Source organism: Aquarana catesbeiana, linkage group LG06, assembly GCF_042186555.1.
Source record: "Aquarana catesbeiana isolate 2022-GZ linkage group LG06, ASM4218655v1, whole genome shotgun sequence".
Classification (NCBI taxonomy): domain Eukaryota; kingdom Metazoa; phylum Chordata; class Amphibia; order Anura; family Ranidae; genus Aquarana; species Aquarana catesbeiana.
Genome location: NC_133329.1, coordinates 342,477,873 through 342,498,267, shown reverse-complemented (window position 1 = coordinate 342,498,267; position 20,395 = coordinate 342,477,873). Strand labels below are relative to the sequence as shown.

Sequence of the window (20,395 nt, the reverse complement as noted above, 5' to 3'; positions counted from 1 at the left end):
ATACAGCATGTTTCGGAGCCACGCAGGACCCCTTCACCAGGCATGTAAAGATGCCTGGTGAAGGGGTCCTATGCGAATCTGAAATGTTTCACTTGGTCCTTTGTGATGTGATCTTTCTGCAATAAAAGCTTCAGACGACATTTGACGATCCTTGGTGTGCTGCCGAATATGTGCATTGCTCTAATTATGGGTCCAGTTTCCAGTTGGTAGTCGCTGCAGCACCCGCTACTAATGAGCCTATGTCCAGGAATGTGTTCAATGGTAATATTTACATTACTGTCTGGGCGCAGAGCCCACAGGTATGCCGCAACAGGAAGTGGCACACCGAGAAGAGGAGAATCCAGGAGCGGGAAACCTAAGAAAAGAGGATTGGGGCTGCTCTGTGCAAAACCACTGCACAGAGCAAGTAAGTATAACATGTTTGGTAATTTAAAAAAATAATAGAGTTTACAACCACTTTAAACTGGCCATACACAGATTTTCATTTGAATATTCGTACAAAAAAAGAATTGGTCAAAACATTCTTTTTTTGTCATCATTGAGTAGGGTTGCCACCTGTCCAGGATTCACCCGGACGGTTCGGGTTTTGAATCATGTGTCCGGGTTTCAGTCCACCTGAAACCCGAACATATTATTCAGACCAGGCTGTGGCTCCACAAGTAACCGAGATAGTCATACACAAATCTGTTGCCGCTGTGGGCGGCTGTTTGAAGGGTGGGGTGATGTCAGCAAGAGCAATTTGGCCACACCCACTGGTGCGCACTGTGCACTACATTACTACTCTCCTTGGGGCACCCAAATGTGTCCCAGGTCTTTTATAATCCTATAATATTTACTGCAAAAAAAAAAGAAAAACTTGCCCTGTGCCGCAAAAGTGTTCGGGTTTGGCTTGAAGAAAAGGTGGCAACCCTATCATTGAGTCAACTAATTATGTTTGAAAGCTCTTAAAATTTCATCCAGACCTGCATTTGAGTGGAATCCCAGACTTATTAAACAGGTTTCAATACAACATATACAATTTTTCATGAGCAAAAAGCACATTTACAGTTAGAATTTTGTTCATTTTAGAAAACAATTCCATCCTGCTCCATCAAATTTTCTCATCACTGCTGTTAAAAGGGAACATCAATTTGACCCCACTAATCATTAGAATATTGAAAGAACATTTCAAAATGGAAAACTTTCGAACTTAATTCTACTGGTGTGTGGCCAACTTTAGTGATTAGTCCCCGTTTATGGCAAATGTTGTTGCTGTAAGTCCATTTGTTCTAAAACAGTGGATATGCAAGGTCAGTGAATATTTTATGTTTATTTTCTTGGGAAAAAAAAGCATTATCTTCCTATGAAAGTTGGGGTCATATTCTCAATTGGCTCACAGTGGATTGCCTACTTTTATGCATGAAGAATTTGAAGGGCAGGAGACAATTCCCCCATATGTCCCCAAGTAATTAGAATGATATGGACTTTATTGGTACACAATAATTACAATTTAAATATAAAACATTCATTTTATTTGTACAAGATATATAAAAAGACAAGTATCCAAATATAGATTTAAAAATATCAGTTTCATTATATGACCCGGTATTACAAAACAGGCAGTGTCACGTTACACCAATGCTTGGTATCCTCCAGAATAGCAGATGGAGGACTAAGTAGTCCTCAGTGAACGTTAAGACCTCTACATGTTTCGCGGATATCTCCGCTTCCTCCGGAGGAGTAATATTAAACAAGGTCTGTAACAGAAAAACATAATAACATGGTAACACATAAAAAAAAAAAAAAAATAATAGATAGTACACCAGAATATAAATCCCCTCCTTTCTTTCTCCCCCTTCCCTCCTCTGTTCCCCTTTCCTTATTGTCCTTCTCTCTTCCCTTTTTTTTTTTTCCTCTTTTCCCATTTTTTCTTTTTCCCGCTTTCCCCCATTTTTTTTTGCCCCTCTCATATATTTTTCTTTTTCCTCTCAATAGGGTATAATCAACAGTACATACAATCCCGTATCCTTCTATTTTTAGTTATAGTCTCTGGCTTTGGTACCAGTTTACACACACCTACTGTATGCCCCGTGCTCGCCGAGAATGAAACGGATGTTTGTAAATCTATATTTGGATACTTGTCTTTTTATATATCTTGTACAAATAAAATTAATGTTTTATATTTACCAGTAGATTAAAATTATTGGGTACCGAGAAAGTCCATTTCATTCCAATTACTTGGGGACATATGAGGGAATTGTCTCCTGCCCTTCAAATTCTTTATTCACAGGATGAAGGTACCCCTACATACTTTAATGGAATACTCAGTCAGAAGCTATATCTCTAGTACTGTGATGCCACGTACACATGACCGGACTTTCCGGCAGAAAAGGTCCGATGGAACGAATCCGTCGGACATTCCGATCGTGTGTGGGCTTCATCGGACCTTCATCTGACTTTTTCTGTGTCGAAAATTCCGACGGACTTAGAAATAGAGCACGTTTCAAATCTTTCCGATGGACTTGATTCCTATCGAAAAAAACTTTGACTGTATGCTAGTCCGACGGACCGAAAACGACGCAAGGGCAGCTATTGGCTACTGGCTATTGAACATCCTTTTCTAGTCCGGTCGTACGTCATCACGTTCTAAAGGATCGGACTTTGGTGTGATGGTGTGTAGCCAAGTCCGTTTCGTTGGAACTTCGTTGAAAAGTCCTTCGGAGTTCAGTCCGACGAGAAGTCTGCTCGTGTGTACGCGGCATTTGGTGTGAAATTTTGGAGACATTTGCCTTCATTGCATCTCTACAGTGTTAGTATCATTTGACTGTGGTGTATGTACCATAATATCCTTTTTCCCTCTTCAGTAATGAGAAAAGGCTTTGTACTTGATCACATGGAGATGTTCCAACAAATACTGGAACACTGGAAAATATCTCTCTGCACTTCTAATTTCCCTCTTAGGGGGAAGGGGGTCATCATCATAAAAAGTAAATATTGCAGGCATTACTCACTCTCCCTGCTGATTGCAGCTCCGTACTTGTGACCAGGGAGGACGAACGTCTGACCACTGAAGAACACAGTGGTCTTTAGCTGCAGCCAGAAACAGAAATGTTCTGCTGGAGCTGGGGAAGAATTATAAAATAATAAACAGTAAGGCACACAACACTTGCTTTTCTGAACAAAGCTGACTAGATATGTATACTGTATGTTTTGCTGAGACTACAACTGGGCTTCAAAAGTGACTGTGATGTCATCCGTACTATTTATGACACAAAGCCTGAATGTAAACATCAATATATAACACATGATACAGCCCTGTTATAAGAGCTTTTGGATGTGCTTGAGTGCCCTGGTTTTCTGGCTTTGGAGCACAGAGAGCAAATGTCCAGAGTATTTAGGGCTCAGGCTCTGTTCACACCTAGGCGTTTCTGGGCGTTTTTCTGCTGTAAGCCTCAGTTCTAAAAACGCCCAACAAGACAAATCCAATTCGTTTCAGTGGCCCCTGTTCACATCTGAGCGTTCTGACGCCTGAAGCAAAAATGCCCGTCCGCTCAAAAAAGTACAGGAGCTTCATTTTTGGCAGATTACTGGCACTTTACTGCTTTTACATTGGTGACCTTTTAACCTTGGAAACGCCTGTACAAAAATGCTGCAAAACTCAGAAAAAATGCCAGAAAAACGCCTGAAAAAATGTCCGAAAAGCGCCTGTAAAATAGCAACACCTAGATATGAACAGAGTTTAGGGAGTCAGTTAGGGAAAGGGAAAGAAAAAAGAAACATAAGGATACACTGTAGCTTTGCTCTGCTCTGGCACAGCCTTCACCAGATTATCCATTGTCAACGGCTATCAGAGCCTAGAAGGGGATAAGCTATTTATCTCTCCAGTGACCCTCCGCCCCAGCCACCACCAAATTACCTGGTGCATAGTTGCCAACATTGTAAAAAAAATTTTAGGGACACTTTTTTGGCTGTAGGCAGAGTCTTATTATAATTAGGGGGCGGGGCATGCGTTTGTAGGTGTGGCACGGGGGTAAGTAAAAATGCAGTGCACGGAGCGAGTTGTGGCGAAAAATGGACGTGGTTTATGCAAAATAGTGGGCGTGTCTTAAATGGGCATGGCTCAAAGGGGGTGTGGTTAGAGTCTGAGATGAATAAGGATGGAGAGAGAAAGGGGGAAAGGGGGAGAGAGGGATGGAGGGACAGCAGCCCCAGATTCTATACAACAATAGAAATATGTGTATTCCAGAAAGTTTAACAATCAGCAGATAAAGATACTCCCAACACCTGGTGTTAGCACTTCAATCATCCCGGCACCATGGTTGTTATGGTGTCAGGATGATTGAAGTGCATTATTTCTATTATTACATTGTAATATAAAATGAAATCATTCAACTCACCATAATGCCGAATCAGTGGGATCCCTGAGCGTGTCACCTGCCACGTCGCCTGCCACCAGCCGTCCGTCCTTGCATCAGGTACCCCCAGCAGTGTCCGCCCTTGCATCAGGTGTCCCAGCAGAGTCCATCCTTGTATCAGGTGCCCCCAGCGGAGCCCCCCTTACATCAGATGTCCCCAGCGGAGCCCCCCTTACATCAGATGTCCCCAGCAGGGCCCCCCCTTACATCAGATGTCCCCAGCGGAGCCCCCCCTTACATCAGATGTCCCCAGCGGAGCCCCCCTTACATCAGATGTCCCCAGTGGAGCCCCCTTACATCAGGTGTCCCCAGCGGAGCCCACCTTACATCAGGTCTCCCCAGCAGAGCCCCCCTTACATCAGGTGTCCCCAGCGGAGCCCCCCCTTACATCAGGTGTCCCCAGTGGAGCCCCCCTTACATCAGGTGTCCCCAGCGGAGCCCCCTTTACATCAGGTGTCCCCAGCGGAGCCCCCCTTACATCAGGTGTCCCCAGCGGTGCCCCCCTTACATCAGGTGTCCCCAGCAGAGCCCCCCTTACATCAGAGGCCCCCTGCGGTGCCCCCCTTACATCAGGTGTCCCCAGCAGAGCCCCCCCTTACATCAGGTGTCCCCAGCGGAGCCCCCCCTTACATCAGGTGTCACCAGCAGAGCTCCCTTACATCAGGTGTCACCAGCAGAGCCCCCCCTTACATCAGGTGTCCCCAGCGGAGCCCCCCCTTACATCAGATGTCCCCAGCGGTGCCCCCTTACATCAGGTGTCCCCAGCAGAGCCCCCCTTACATCAGGTGTCACCAGCAGAGCCCCCCCCTTACATCAGATGTCCCCAGCGGAGCCCCCCTTACATCAGATGTCCCCAGCGGAGCCCCCCTTACATCAGGTGTCCCCAGCGGAGCCCCCCTTACATCAGGTGTCCCCAGCGGAGCCCTCCCTTACATGAGGTTCCTAGTAGGTCTCCGCCGGCCTCGTGGTTATAGAACCCCCCGCCCAGCCGTGTTCCTGGTCTTCTCAAAAATGGTGGCTGGCGGAGACAATGTCTCTGCTGACCTCAGACCTCTAGCCGCGGCGGCAAATCGTAAAAAAGGATTTCTCGGGACATTTCCCGGGAAACAATAAAATTGGGAGAATAGTCTAAATCACGGAAATGTCCCAGGAAATTTGGGACAGTTGGTAAGTATGCTGGTGGCAGCTGCCGTTAGAGCATAGAAGGGGCGGTGACATAACCAGCAGTGACACTGTAATGAATATATTCCTGGAATAACACATGTTTTACTGTATTTGCAATGAAGATATTGGCAAGATCTGAAATAACCACAAGGTGTGCTGGTTGTGCCTGGGCACACCCTAATCACCACGTGCGGCACAGATTCCCCCTGCTACTGACACCATCCAGTGCTCTATTGACACTGTACACTGCTCTACTGACACCAACCTCTGCCCTATTGACACGTACACTGTTCTACTCACTGACACCATCCATGTTTTTAATACATTTAAAAAAGTTTGTTTACATTTATTGATTACAGGATGTATGTGTGTGCGTAGATAGATAGATAGATAGATAGATAGATAGATAGATAGATAGATAGATAGATAGCCTTGAAAAAGTATTCATACCCCTTGAAATTTTCCACATTTTGTAATGTGACAACCAAAAACATAAATGTATTTTATTGGGATTTTATGTGATAGACTAACACAGAGTACGCATATAATCGTGAAGTGAAAGGAAAATGATAAATGGTTTTCAATTTTTTTTACAATTAAATATCTGAAAAGTGTGGTGTGCATTTGTATTCAGCCACCTTTACTCTGATACCCCTAACTAAAGTCTAGTGGAACCAATTGCCTTCGGAAGTCACCGAATTAGTAAATAGAGTCCACATGTGTGTAATTTAATTTCAGTATAAATACAGCTGTTCTGTGAAGCCCTCAGAGGTTTGTTAGAGAACCTTAGTGAACAAACAGCATCATGAAGGCCAAGGAACACACCAGACAGGTCAGGCATAAAGTTGTGGAGAAGTTTAAAGTAGGGTTAGGTTATAAAGAAATATCCTAAGCTTTGAACATCTCATGGAGCACTGTTCAATCTATAATCCGAAAATGGAAAGAGTATGGCACAACTGCAAACCTACCAAGACATGGCCATCCACCTAAACTGAAAGGCCGGGCAAGGGGAGCATTATTCAGAGAAGCAGCCAAGAGGCCCATGGCAACTCTGGAGGAGCTGCAGAGATCCACAACTCAGGCGGGAGAATCTGTCCACAGGACAACTATTAGTTGTGCATTCCACAAATCTCTGGCCTTTATGGAAGAGTGGCAAGAAGAAAGCCATTGTTGAAAGAAAGCCATAAGAAGCAGTTTGCGAGAAGCCATGCAGGGGACACAGTAAATATGTAGAAGAAGGTGCTCTAGTCAGATGTAACTTTTGGCCTAATCCACCCTGTCCTCCCTTCCACCTAGCTGCTCCCACTCTGTCCTCTCCTCCACCTGGCTGCTCCCACTCTGTCCTCCCCTCCACCTGGCTGCATCCATCCTGTCCTCCCCTCCATCTGGCTGCATCCACCCTGTCCTCCCCTCCACCTGGCTGCATCCACCCTGTCCTCCCCTCCACCTGGCTGCATCCACCATGTCCTCCCCTCCACCTGGCTGCTCCCACCCAGTCCTCCCCTCCACCTGGCTGCATCTACCCTGTCCTCCCCTCCACCTGGCTTCTCAAACTCTGTCCTCCCCTCCACCTGGCTGCTCCCACCCTCTCCTCCCCTCCAGCAGGCTGCATCCACCCTGTCCTCCCCTCCACCTGGCTGCATCCACCCTGTCCTCCCCTCCACCTGGCTGCATCCACCCTGTCCTCCCCTCCACCTGGCTGCATCCGCCCTGTCCTCCCCTCCACCTGGCTGCTCCTGCCCTGTCCTGCCTTCCACCTGGCTGCTCCCACTCTGTCCTCCCTTCCACCTCGCTGCTCCCACTCTGTCTTCCCTTCCACTTGGCTTCCCCCACTCTGTCTTCCCTTCCACCTGGCTGCTCCCACTCTGTCCTCCCTTCCACGTGGCTGCTCCCACTCTGTCCTCCCTTCCACATGGCTGCTCCCACCCTGTCCTCCCCTCCACCTGGCTGCATCCACCAATAGTTTTTCAAGACACTGTGTACTTATATGTGTGTGTGTATATATAATTGCAGTTTATAGTTGGCCCCCTAGTTTTGTCCCTGTCCCCCCATGTGCCCCCCCAAATATGAAAGCTTAGGACACCACTGTCTCTCACCGCCCCCCTGCATCACCGCATTTCTGCATCTAAAAGAAAACTGCCATTACTGTGCAGGTGCAGGCAGCAGAGAGATGACATCATCTCTTACTGCCCGTCCTCACTCTGGAACAACAGGGACACTGTCACTGGCCACTGGCAAGTGAAAATCTGCATCTTGTGACAGGCGACGTAGCAAAAGACAATCCCCATCTGGTAGCAGGCGACGGTGGCAAGTGACACGCTCAGGGCATCCACTGATTCTGCATTATGGTGAGTTGAACTATTTCATATTATATTACAATGTAATAATAGAAATAATGTGCTTCAATCATCCTGACACCATATTAACCATTGTGCCGTGATGATTGAAGCGCCAACACCAGCCATTGCCCCGACAAATTGCCCGCAAAAATTTTGCCAGTGCCCCTCCCAAGATTAGACTCTGGATCCACCCCTGGTTCACACCCTAATGCAATAGGCTGCACACACCTATAGCAATAACATTTAGGATTTGTTTTAACACCTTCATAAAGTTACACTAAAAGTGAGCTATTGAGCTCTGTAAACAACTTTATTTTATCAGCAGGAAGTAATAAGTAACTGAAACATGTGTGGGAAGAAGAGCCTAAATATTTACCTGTTAGCTGTCTGTAAGAATCCTAAATATTATTATGCAATATTTCATGTTTTTAACATATAGTAGTTTATACCTTTTTATCTCCTTCCCTCCTTATCTCTATAACCCCTCCTTGCACACAGGCCGAGAGCACAGGACCTTATCAGCTCACACAATTTCTGGCAGATTCAACAGGTATTTTTTGCAATTATTGCACAAAACTTGACAAATTGTTCTTTTCCTTTAATCACAGATGTTAGGGTGTGGGTCTTTGGGCCTACTTTCCTTCCTTCTCTCTTCGGGAGAGCCCCTTCCCTAGTACTCGTTGGTTGGCCTCGGCTGATCATGAAGAGCAAGGCATGTTGGGCCTTTTGGCTAGGTAGATCTGAGTATGCCTTGCCCCCTTCAGGAGTCTTGCGCCCTGGGGGAGCCAGAAAGGGGTACATCCTCTACAGGAGACACACTCTAGTGCAATTTTTTAGAGTGTTCACATACACTTTTTGTTCACTTTGGCATTTTGTTTTTGCGCACTGCACAGTGGGCTAAAAAAAAGAAGTATGACAGAACACTTGTAATGGATTATTTGGCAAATCAAAAGTGGGGAATATAGGATAAGTTCACTGTTAGGGTTTACATACACTATGTATGGTTTAAAATGAATATGCCATGTGTACTTAAATTAGAATAATGATGTAAAGATAATTCTTGCCCTGCAATGTACATTGTACTATATTTCTTTTTAACTGTATGTTCTAGATTAGTTGAAATATTCTCTTTTCTACAATTATATGCCTTTTTTGAAGTGGTGCCAGGATGAAATGCAATGCTCCCTGGGGTGACAGATAAGATGGGAACAGCTGTGATTAGATGACATTTTCCATTTTCCAAAGCAGGTTTCCAGCACTGAAGTGGTGTCCAGGGAATACGACTACACTGTCTGATTTCATTATTGTTGGGGCAGACAGTGTAGGTGTCAGCTAATGCTGTAGAGATCAGATGATGCTTGGAAGGGAAATGTCATCTATATTCCAGACCATGGGATTGTGCTCAGACCATTAGACATGTAAATACAGGACATAGCCATATCCTTATGAATTAATTAACTGTCATTTAAGAGTAAAAATAAATGGAAAGCAGTTTTCTATATATTTTACTTCTGTTTTTCTTTACGTCTTTCTTAGAATTAAAATTTGGAAAGCAAATTGTCTTTTTGTTATGCTGACTCTGGGTCAGCAACTAAAGCCTCGTACACACAATCGGATTTTTGGCAGGGAAACTTGGTAGGGAATTGTGTGATGACAGACTGTTGGCCTAAAATCCGACCGTTTGTACACTCCATCAGACAATTGTTGTCCAACTTTCCCCCAACAAATTTTGGATGGCAGGCTAGTAAATTTTCAACAGTCTGTTGTTAGATTTTCCTATCGTCTGTACACAAGTCCGTCACACAAAAGTTGAAAGCACAAACACACATGCTCAGAATCAATGCTCACCAAACACAACATTAGCAGAAGGTGCCCAAAGGGTGGCTCTCAAGAGCTGAAATTCCTCATAGTACGTCACTACGTTGATGTTTGTTGGCCGACAATTGTGTACCATTTGTATGCAAGACAAGTTCTTGGCACACGCCCTTCGAACAAAAGTCTGATGCTTTGTTGACCAACAATCTGATTGCATACCTCCCAACATTTTGAGATTGGAATGAGGGACATCTACTAACAAATGTATGCATGCATAGGACACGCCCCCTGCCACACCCCCTTAAAGGAGAATTAACCAAAAAAAAGGTTAATTAAATCCACTTTTTTTTACCATTACTATACCTTTATATTGGCTTTTAAAATGTACAAATGCAGAAATTTAGAAATTGGATGAAAGGTTTAGCACTGGGAAACACTTTTTGAAAGATAAAAAGTGCATTTTATATACATCTATATAGATCAGACCAAAATGAGGGACAAATGAGTTGGAATGATGGACAGGGGACATTGCTTCAAATCAGGGACAGTCCCCGCAAATAAGGGAGCTATGTGATGGTGTGTACCAGGCTTACGTGTGCGGATCACTAATATCACTGAAAAACACTGTCCGCATACAGTACATGTTCTGTTCAGTAATTCAAAGTAGATGAAGCAAGAGGATCGGTATGGCAAACAGGCAACTAGCATTTTCAGGAGGTGAAGTCACAAATGGCAGCCTCCATGTCTCTCCAGTGATGGGCTTCGTTTAATGCTATAGGCGGATAATGTGATGTGAGCATCCAAAAGTGCAGACAAAAACTACACCATGAAGCTACATGTCTACGTGCTTCCTAAATTGTAAAAGTTAGAGCTGTACCACATACATTACAGTTGTTCTCAAACAAGAAAGTACCAGCTTCCTAGTACATGTGTAGGGCCTGACCTGTGGATTGTCTCAGTAGGGTAGAATGGCCACCAGACTGTAGAACCAGCACCCCCATAGCACTCCAGGTACTAAAAAAGAAGACTCTTATTGTACCTGCAACTATAGCTTTTATGATCAAACTCTGGCTTTCCCTCTACTACTCCTCTCACCTTTCTATGGACTACTAATTGTAATTGCCCTTTTACTAGTTAATAAGGAGAAGCAAGAACTAAGCTAGAATACCTATATGCAAATTATGGTCACAGTTTTGCCGTGTACACACGACCGGGCTTTCCGGCAGAAAAGGTCCAATGGAATCATTCCATCAGACATTCCCATCGTGTGTGGGCTTCATTTTCATTCTAAAATTCTGACGGACCTAGAAATAGAACATGTTTCAAATCTTTCCAACGGAATCAGTTCCTATCGGGAAAACCGCTCGTCTGTATGCTATTCCGACGGACCAAAAATGACGCAAGGGCAGCTATTGGCTACTGGCTATTGAACTTCCTTTTTATAGTTCCGTCGTACGTCATCACGTTGTAAACGATCAGACTTTGGTGTGATTGTGTGTAGGCAAGTCCGTTTGAAGGGACTTCCATCGGAACTCCGTCGGAAAGACCATTGGAGTCTATTCTGACGGAAAGTCCGGTCATGTGTACGCGCCATTTGGCTTCATGATGACGGGCATTGTTTTGCTGCATTTGAATTCACAACAAGCGCAGATCAAAAAAATCCTGTTTGGTTTTAATTGTGCAGTAAACATGAAAGTTCACAGGGTGCGTTTGGCCTGCTGTTTATTGTATTCCTTGCACTGTGTTGCATTTCTTTGGATGCAGCATGTGCTACTGAAGTGTGTTAAACTGCATGCAAAGCAGGCCACACCCAGCAAAAATAGAAGAAATGTGAAGTGCTGCCTATCCAGCTAACTCAAAAAATCACATATAATGCAAATATGTGTTAAATAATAATGACACAAACAAATATAAACGTGGCAGTAGTGGTGATGATCCCTCATAGGTCAACAAAAAAACCCAAAAAAAGATAGTTTATAGTGACATATCACACTTGTGAACCATTTGATATATACTCAAAAGTAACATGCAGTTGAAATAAACATAACAACTCTGCAAACTTAAATGGAGAGTGTTAATAGTCCTTATAGAGAAGTGATCATAAAATCCAGTCCATTCATTTAATGTACATGCTCATACACTCTCTGTGAAAAATTAAAAATTCAATAATAAACTTTAGTGCAAATCTTGAGTTTCTCTTGAAAAAAAACAAAAGTGCCCTCCACTGGTCAAACTATGTGCCCTCCCAGGGGTCTACAATAGTATTCCCAATATGGGTAAATATCCAGTGGCTGGCTGCTTCCCTGGTGCTTGGACTCTTGTTCCCTGCTTAGACCTTATACATCGTACACATATGTCATAGGAGCAGGAAAAAAAACTAACATAATGTTGAACTGTATAAAATAGGTCTTTATTAAAAGATAAGTATGGTTTTCTTTTTTTTTTTGCATAATCATACGTAACTAGGTGGATGCAGCATCAGACCAATGCTGCAGCTGTCCCCCACCGTCTCTGCACTGAAAACTGAGCCACCAAACACCGCCAATGGCTCGGTTCTCACTCCTCCCCGAGTTCTGAACCTCCACGCTCATTGGAGCGCTGAGCTGTGGAGGGGCGGGGAGCAGCTCGCTGAGACTGCCATCAGTCAAGGCAGCTGGCGGATCCAGACTTGGAAAGTCGGGATGGCGTGCTGCCTCGACCGATGGCAGTGACATCAGCGGAGACCAGACTTCAGACTGCTCTCTGCTGAAAACGGGTCACGAGTGCAAAACGAATTGCACTCCTGTGACCCATAGGAGAAGCGCAGCCTAAAAAGCTCAGGCTGGACTTCTCCTTTAAATAAAAATAATCACACTCACATTTGTTGGTGCACTAGCTCTGGTGCACAAAGATGGATCGCTTTGTACAACTGGGATTATAAAACCCCTTGCTGGTCACTCAAACATTTGCAGATTCTCAGTCCTGCAGATTCTCCCCAGTGGCAATCTGCTTCCTGGTAGCGTGCAATGACATCACAGGCTCCACCCAAAATGTTTTGTCACTGGTCACGTGACTTTTTAAAGCGGCCACACACAGCGTTTATTGCCGGACCCTACATTTTCCACTCAAAAGCAACTGCATTCATGTGAATGGAAAATACAGCTTTTGACAATAATGCTCATTGGCATGAACCCTTTGCATGTTAATAGAGCCTTCAGGGTTCCCTTTATTCAGGGTGCTCTGTAAATAAAAAAAGATACATACAGGTGCTTACTCTACAGTCCAGCAGCCAGTTCACCCTACCGGAGCTTCCAGCGGTTCCTTTTAAAAGCCAGCTTTGATTGTTCGCTGACTTGGCAATCTTTCTTTTTTCAGTCTGCGTTAAACTTGCTGGTTGAACAAAAAAAAAACTCTACCTGTATACCCATCTTTAAACACTATGATGACTTGGTTATCCCGCTGTAGTTTGTGTCACCATCTGCTCCTAGAAGGCCATAACAAAGGTGTCTCTCTAGGTTCCCTCTTAATTCTATATTGAGAGGATCTGTCTGTGTCATGAGACCACATTATCTGGCTCTATAATAGACATGACTGTCAAGCATTGTTAGAAATCTGGTGGGGATATGTCTTCAGTCACCACTGTTGTCTCAGAGAGATATGAGTAACCAGGAGTAGGTTAATCTTGCAACAGCCATAGCAAACCCCAACAACAGTTTTAGGTGAACTTGGTCTATAAGATTTAAGATTATTATAGAAAACAGTAAGAGAAGAGTTGAATAGACTTTAATGATTGCCACCTTTAACCCCAAATGTAGGAAATTAGTACTTTAGAAGTATAAAAAAATACAAATATCAATCAGCTAAAATATCTAATAACACATGAATTCCAAATTCAGCAGACATTATATTCTAGATTCCCCATAAAAATGGGGGCAATGGTCTGAGTGTGCTGAAACCTGTATAGAGTGGCCCAAATCTAACACATACAGTCAGGTCCATAAATATTGGGACATCAACACAATTCTAATCTTTTTGGCTCTATACACCATCACAATGGATTTAAAATGAAATTAACAAGATGTGCTTTAACTGCAGACTTTCAGCTTTAATTTGAGGGTATTTACATCCAAATCAGGTGAACGGTGTAGGAATTACAACAGTTTGTATATGTGCCTCCCACTTTTTAAGGGACCAAAAGTAATGGGACAGATTAACAATCATCCATCAAACTTTCATTTTTTAATACTTGGTTGCAAATCCTTTGCAGTCAATTACAGCCTGAAGTCTGGAATGCATAGACATCACCAGTCGCTGGGTTTCATCCCTGGTGATGCTCTGCCAGGCCTCTACTGCAACTGTCTTCAGTTCCTGCTTGTTTTTGGGGCATTTTCCCTTCAGTTTTGTCTTCAGCAAGTGAAATGCATGCTCATTCGGATTCAGGTCAGGTGATTGACTTGGCCATTGCATAACATTCCACTTCTTTCCCTTCAAAAACTCTTTGGTCGCTTTCGCAGTATGCTTCGGGTCATTGTCCATCTGCACTGTGAAGCGCTGTCTAATAAGTTCTGAAGCATTTTGCTGAATATGAGCAGATAATATTGCCCGAAACACTTCAGAATTCATCCTGCTTCTTTTGTCAGCAGTCACATCATCAATAAATACAAGAGAACCAGTTCCATTGGCAGCCATACATGCCCACGCCATGACACTACCACCACCATGCTTCACTGATGAGGTGGTATCCTTTGGATCATGAACAGTTCCTTTCCTTCTCCATACTCTTCTTTTCCCATCACTCTGGTACAAATTGATCTTGGTCTCATCTGTCCATAGGATGTTGTTCCAGAACTGTGAAGGATTTTTTAGATGTTGTTTGGCAAACTCTAATCTGGCCTTCCTGTTTTTGAGGCTCACCAATGGTTTACATCTTGTGGTGAACCCTCTGTATTCACTCTGGTGAAGTCTTCTCTTGATTGTTGACTTTGACACACATACACCTACCTCCTGGAGAGTGTTCTTGATCTGGCCAACTGTTGTGAAGGGTGTTTTCTTCACCAGGGAAAGAATTCTTCGGTCATCCACCACAGTTGTTTTCCGTGGTCTTCCGGGTCTTTTGGTGTTGCTGAGCTCACGGTGCGTTCTTTCTTATCTCTCTGATGGGTTTGTTTTGTTTTTTTCAGCCTAATGATGGCTTGCTTCACTGATAGTGACAGCTCTTTGGATCTCATATTGAGAGTTGACAGCAACAGATTCCAAATGCAAATAGCACATTTGAAATGAAACCTGGACCTTTTATCTGCTCCTTGTAAATAGGATAACGAGGGAATAACACACACCTGGCCATGGAACAGCTGAGCAGCCAATTGTCCCATTACTTTTGGTCCCTTAAAAAGTGGGAGGCACATACACAAACAGTTGTAATTCCTACACCGTTCACCTGATTTGGATGTAAATACCCTCAAATTAAAGCTGAAAGTCTGCATTTAAAGCACATCTTGTTCGTTTCATTTCAAATCCATTGTGGTGGTGTATAGAGCCAAAAAGATTAGAATTGTGTCGACGTCCCAATATTTATGGACCTGACTGTAGGTACTGAATTGTGATATAGGTTCTTCCATATGTGTGGCTACATACAGGGTTCATCATGTGGTTCTCTGTGTTTCGCCAAAATGCTTCCTCAGGGGATCATCTGTGCACAAACCCAGAACCTATAAAGTGTCCAGACCCCGGTAGGGGCAGGGGGAAAAAAGGAGCCTCCGGAGCAACCCAAAAGGCGAGGAGGCAGCACATCAGTGTCAATGCGGCTACAAAAGGAGCCCCATAGAGCAGTACACAGCTTCAACCAAATTATGGATGATGGAAGCAGATAATCAAAAGGGTGATGTGTCCAAGTAACAGATGGAATTCCCTCACACAATGCCTTGATGTTAACCATCAATTTGCTTCTAGTAGCCGGTCCATAAGAAGCCACCACAACCCCTACTGGAAATGGATGTCTCACTTGTTATTTTTTAAGAATATTACAATCAGTTCATCTAACGGGTAGCAAGAAAGTTTTACTTTTCTCAAAATGTTGCTGAAAATTAGGTGATTTTGACTAAGTTTCACCATTTTGGGGAATGGGATTCTATAGTTTTTAGGGCTGTTTTGTGGATTTTAGGGGGGGAATGGGCTTTAAATGGTTGGTAAAGGTTATGGAAACTCCATTTAATTATCCTGGCCTTGTATTTTGGCCTCTGATTGGATCCATTATTTTACTTTTTTTTCTCACAGCAAAAAAAGGAAAATAAACTATGACGATACATAAATAATGATCAAATTCACAAAAATTACAAAGAGGACTAAATTAAATAAAAAATACTACCAAAAATACACCCCAAAAAAAGTCTAAACAAAGGACAATAAAAGAGTAAATGTTTTTATCAATAAATGAATAAGTGTTACCAGACATAAACATTCTACCTAACAATTTACAGTCATGCGAAGTTATATAATGAAATTCAATGTGGAATGCTTTTGTGGCTGCAGGGTTAATATGTGGTACACTAAAACTACTGTAAATGATTCCTCCTGGCACGACATGGAAACCAAGGCCTTAAATGGAGATTCTGTTTTTAGTATTTTGATCTGGCCCTATATATGGAATTCTTTGTTCTTTCTATAGATTAGGTGGGAGTATTTTTAGAGATACGTATAAAGTGCTGTGCTCAGACATCATGATATCTTAGGTACACCTAAATAATGATGTCTGCCCCTTGTGTTATAGGATTATATTAGTAAATAACAAGTGGGGGCTGACATAGAAAGAAGAGTGAATATTACTATTAAAGTAGAACTATAAGCAAAACTTTTTTTTTGTAATTTTGGATAGAATAAAGGGAGGGTCATAACCCCTGTCAAATTCTTTTTACCTGTGTCCCATTGTGGAGATTTCCCTTCACTTCCTGTCCCATAGCCAAACAGGAAGTGAAAGGGAATTCCTGCAAATGAAGGGAATTTCTTGGGGACCCCGGGTCACCATAACTAGTGTCCCCATTGGAAGATTTCCCCTCTATTACTTTTCTGGGGAAAACCCAAAATTTGGTGTTTTCTTTTACTTTCACTTTCAATGATAACAGTAAACAGGACAAATAGGATGAATCTCCCTAACGGGGCCACAGACAACAAGACTGACAAGGGCTCTAATCCCTCTCCATTGTATCCAAAACTAAAAAAAAGTTAAGTCTTCAACAGACACTGTGGTGCGCTATCTTAGGTACACCTGAATAATGATGTCCGCCCTTACCAAGTGGGGGCTGATATAGAAAAAAGAGTGGATATCACTATTCTCCAACAGACAGAGCAGTTTTTTTTATTTCTACATTGTGCTCTGAATTTTACAACTAATTCATCAGGTTCAAAAGTGGTGTGTTAACTTGTGTTTTTTCGTGGGATATTTATCCATGATTCTTGTGGCTGAAATGACAGGTACTGTATGAATGAACAGCAGCAGCTACTCAGCCTGTACAAGGTTATGATGGGCTGGGAGGAGTCGTCACCATTTGCATGTAGCCACAGAGCCAGAGGTTACCTGGGGTTAGCGAAAGATGTCTGAGTGGATTGAACCTTCCCATTTTGCCCTGTTGCTAGGACGTTGCTAGGAGACTCCTAACCCTTACGCCCCGTACACATGATCGGATTTTCCGACAACAAATGTTGGATCTGAGCTTGTTGGCGGAAAGTCCGACCGTGTGTATGCTCCATAGAACATTTGTTGTCGGACTTTCCACCAACAAATGTTGGCTAGCAGGTTCTCAAATTTTCCGCCAACAAATGTTTGTTGTCGGACTTTCCGATCGTGTGTACACAAGTCCATCAGACAATAGTCCACGCGAGCCGGAGATATAACCAGCATTCGTAATGGAGATATCACATACGTCTTGTACGTCACCACGTTCGTAATTGTTGGCCAACATTTGTGTGACCGTGTGTATGCAAGACAAGTTGGAGCCAACATCCTTCGAACAAAAATCCACGGTTTTGTTGTCGGAAAGTCCGATCGTGTGAACGGGGCATTACTGTTCACATCCACCAACACAGGAGCAAGCTCTTAAATGCTGAGCTCATAGCTACTGCGTCAGGAGAGAGAAAGTGGAAGGGTTTAAATCAGAGAAAGCACTCGCTCCAGTGATGGTAGAGTTGCAGAGTAAGTCATTGAACACTAATATATATTTACAGCTATTTTTTTAACCTATACAGTCCACCAAACATAAGAAAAGAGAGATTGTTTCTCGTTTCCTGAACTGTAAAAAGTCTTGTTACTCCTCCCAATATCTCCTGCACCACCCCCCCCCCCCTTACCACCCTACTTGCTTTTGGGTCCTATGCATGCGCAGCTGGCCTGATGCATTCTGAACACAGGAGGTCAGCCACTTAGCACAGGTACCATTCAGAGAATGCTTTGCTTTTTTTAAATGAATGAAACGCATTTTCTGATTAGATGAGGTAGAGAGGCGAGGCAGTGATGTGACCTGGAAGCAAGTGGCGATCACTGGAGTAGCAGCGTCTATTTTAGTGATTTCCAACTTCCAGGGATGGAAGATATGGAATTGACATAGTTGGCCCAGATATGGAATTTACATAGTTGGACCAAATTAACTATGTATAAAATATCCATAGCCGGAATTCTTCTTTAACTACAGATGTCCAGGGGTGGCCAGAAAATGGAAACAAAATTAGGAAAACCTATTTAAATATTTAAAAATTTGAAGTCTGATGCTGCCTCTCTTTACCTAGGCACCGGCCCTTGAGTACCATTATGATAAATAAAACTGTTTCCCTAATGTGAAATTAATTTATTTGAATTGATCTTATTTGACCTTATTTCTTGTAACAGGAGTGGGAAATGCTACAGCCTGTGTATTGCGTGATGTCATCTATGTCAGCGGTGGTCACTATGGGTACAGAGGAAGTTGCACATATGATAAGATTCAGAGTTTTCACTTGGATATAAATGAATGGAGCATCTTATCAGTGTGTCCCCATCCAGGTAAGAAAACATTTAACAGCCAGTGCTGTAGTACTCTTCAAAGCACATACTCACCTGCACATATAATCTAACGTTGTCCCATACCTTCATCTTGGCCCTCTTTAGCTTGCTGCCTCTTTTGGGTGTAGACAGCAAGCTCTAATTTCGTGCCTGACCTGTCCCCCCCGCCGTCTCTAGAGAAGCCCCCAGGCTTTGTGTACCAATCTTGCAGCCTCCTGGGAGATGCGATATAAATATCCCAGGAGTACAGGACCAGGTACATGTCATTCTGGCCTAGGCTGAAAAGGCAGTGGGAGGTGGGGCTAAAGAATAAAAAAAATATTAAAATGATGTAAAAAAATGAATTAAAAAAATCCTCAATTCTGATTGTGTTAATTCGGAGTGTTAAAGCAGAACTAACTTCCTTTTGGGAGTTTATTTGCACTATAATAAAATGTTTTACCTGTTTCAGTGGACAACACTTTCTGAAAGTAGAAAATCTCTTTAACCCCTTGATGCTGCCCCCTGGCCTTTTAAGAGGAACTAAATGCCAGGGGGTGGAGGTGGGTTTTAGGTTTTTGTGACCGTTGTGATTGGCTTTCATAGAGGTCACATGATCGTAAGCTCCTGATCACACGTATGCAACCTCTCAAACATCTAATGCCCTGTACACACGACCGGTTTTGTCGTCAGTATAACCTCCGAAGGTTTCTCCAGCGGAACTCCGATGGAATTCCATTCAAGCGGTCTTGCATACACACGGTCAAACCAAAGTCCGACCAAAGTCCGACAGTCCAGATTGCAGTGACGTACAGCACGTACAATGGGACTAGGAAAAGGAAGTTCAATAGCCAGTAGCCAATAGCTTCAGTCTCGTACTTGCTTCAGAGCATGCGTCGTTTTTGGTGCATCGGAACAGCATACAGACGATTGGTTTTCCCGATAGGAATTGGTTAGAACATGTTCCATTTCTAGGTCTGTCAGAATTTTCGAAAAAAAAAGTCAGATGAGGCATACACACAATCGGAATAGACGATGAAAAGCTTCCGTCAGACTTTTTCTGTTGGACATTCGGCTCGTGTGTACATGGCATTAGTTACTGTGCTGGGAGTGTGCAGTAAGCGCGCTGTCAGAACAAAAAAAAAATTTCCCATGGACGTATTTATATGTAGCTGCTCAGCTTAAAAACACACCCATCCAGTCACCGAGTATATGCTTATAGCTGTCGGGAACAGGTTAAAGGGTAAGGCAGAAAATTTGCTTGATTCCCTCATCAACACAGACAGTGTTGATGCAGGGATCCCTCCTGCCGGGCCATTGTCTTCTCTTGGTGGTGGTGGTGGGGGGGAGACAGTGATTATTGCTAGCTGCTATAGCAGCTGCTAGCGATAATCGCAGGGAAAACCAGGCATGCTGGTTGTACCCAAGTTGATAGTTCGATCAACTTGGTACATTCAGCCTGCCCATACACACTTTGAATCTTGGTCGGTTCCTGCTGAACTAGCCAAGATTTGAACCATGTATGGCCTGCCTAAAAATGAAGCGCTTCGCTTTAGACCACTATGAAAACAGCAGACAACACCTACCAAGTTATTTAAACCAAAAAACTGAACAAAAATGTAATATACTGCATGTTACCAGTCCTTAGGTCTAGTTGCTGCTTAAATTTTCATTTCTCAGACTAAGTATATCTTCAA

General features: G+C 43.3%; 1 protein-coding gene across 1 annotated transcript in view; it reads left to right on the top strand.

Annotated features, from left to right (window-relative positions):
• KLHL23 (kelch like family member 23) overlaps positions 1–20,395 on the top strand; it is a 44,640-nt gene that overhangs the window by 6,994 nt on the left and 17,251 nt on the right. The window contains exon 3 of the mRNA XM_073633949.1: positions 18,567–18,719. Within this exon, the coding sequence (XP_073490050.1) occupies positions 18,567–18,719 (153 nt within the window). The remainder of the gene's footprint in view (positions 1–18,566; positions 18,720–20,395) is intronic.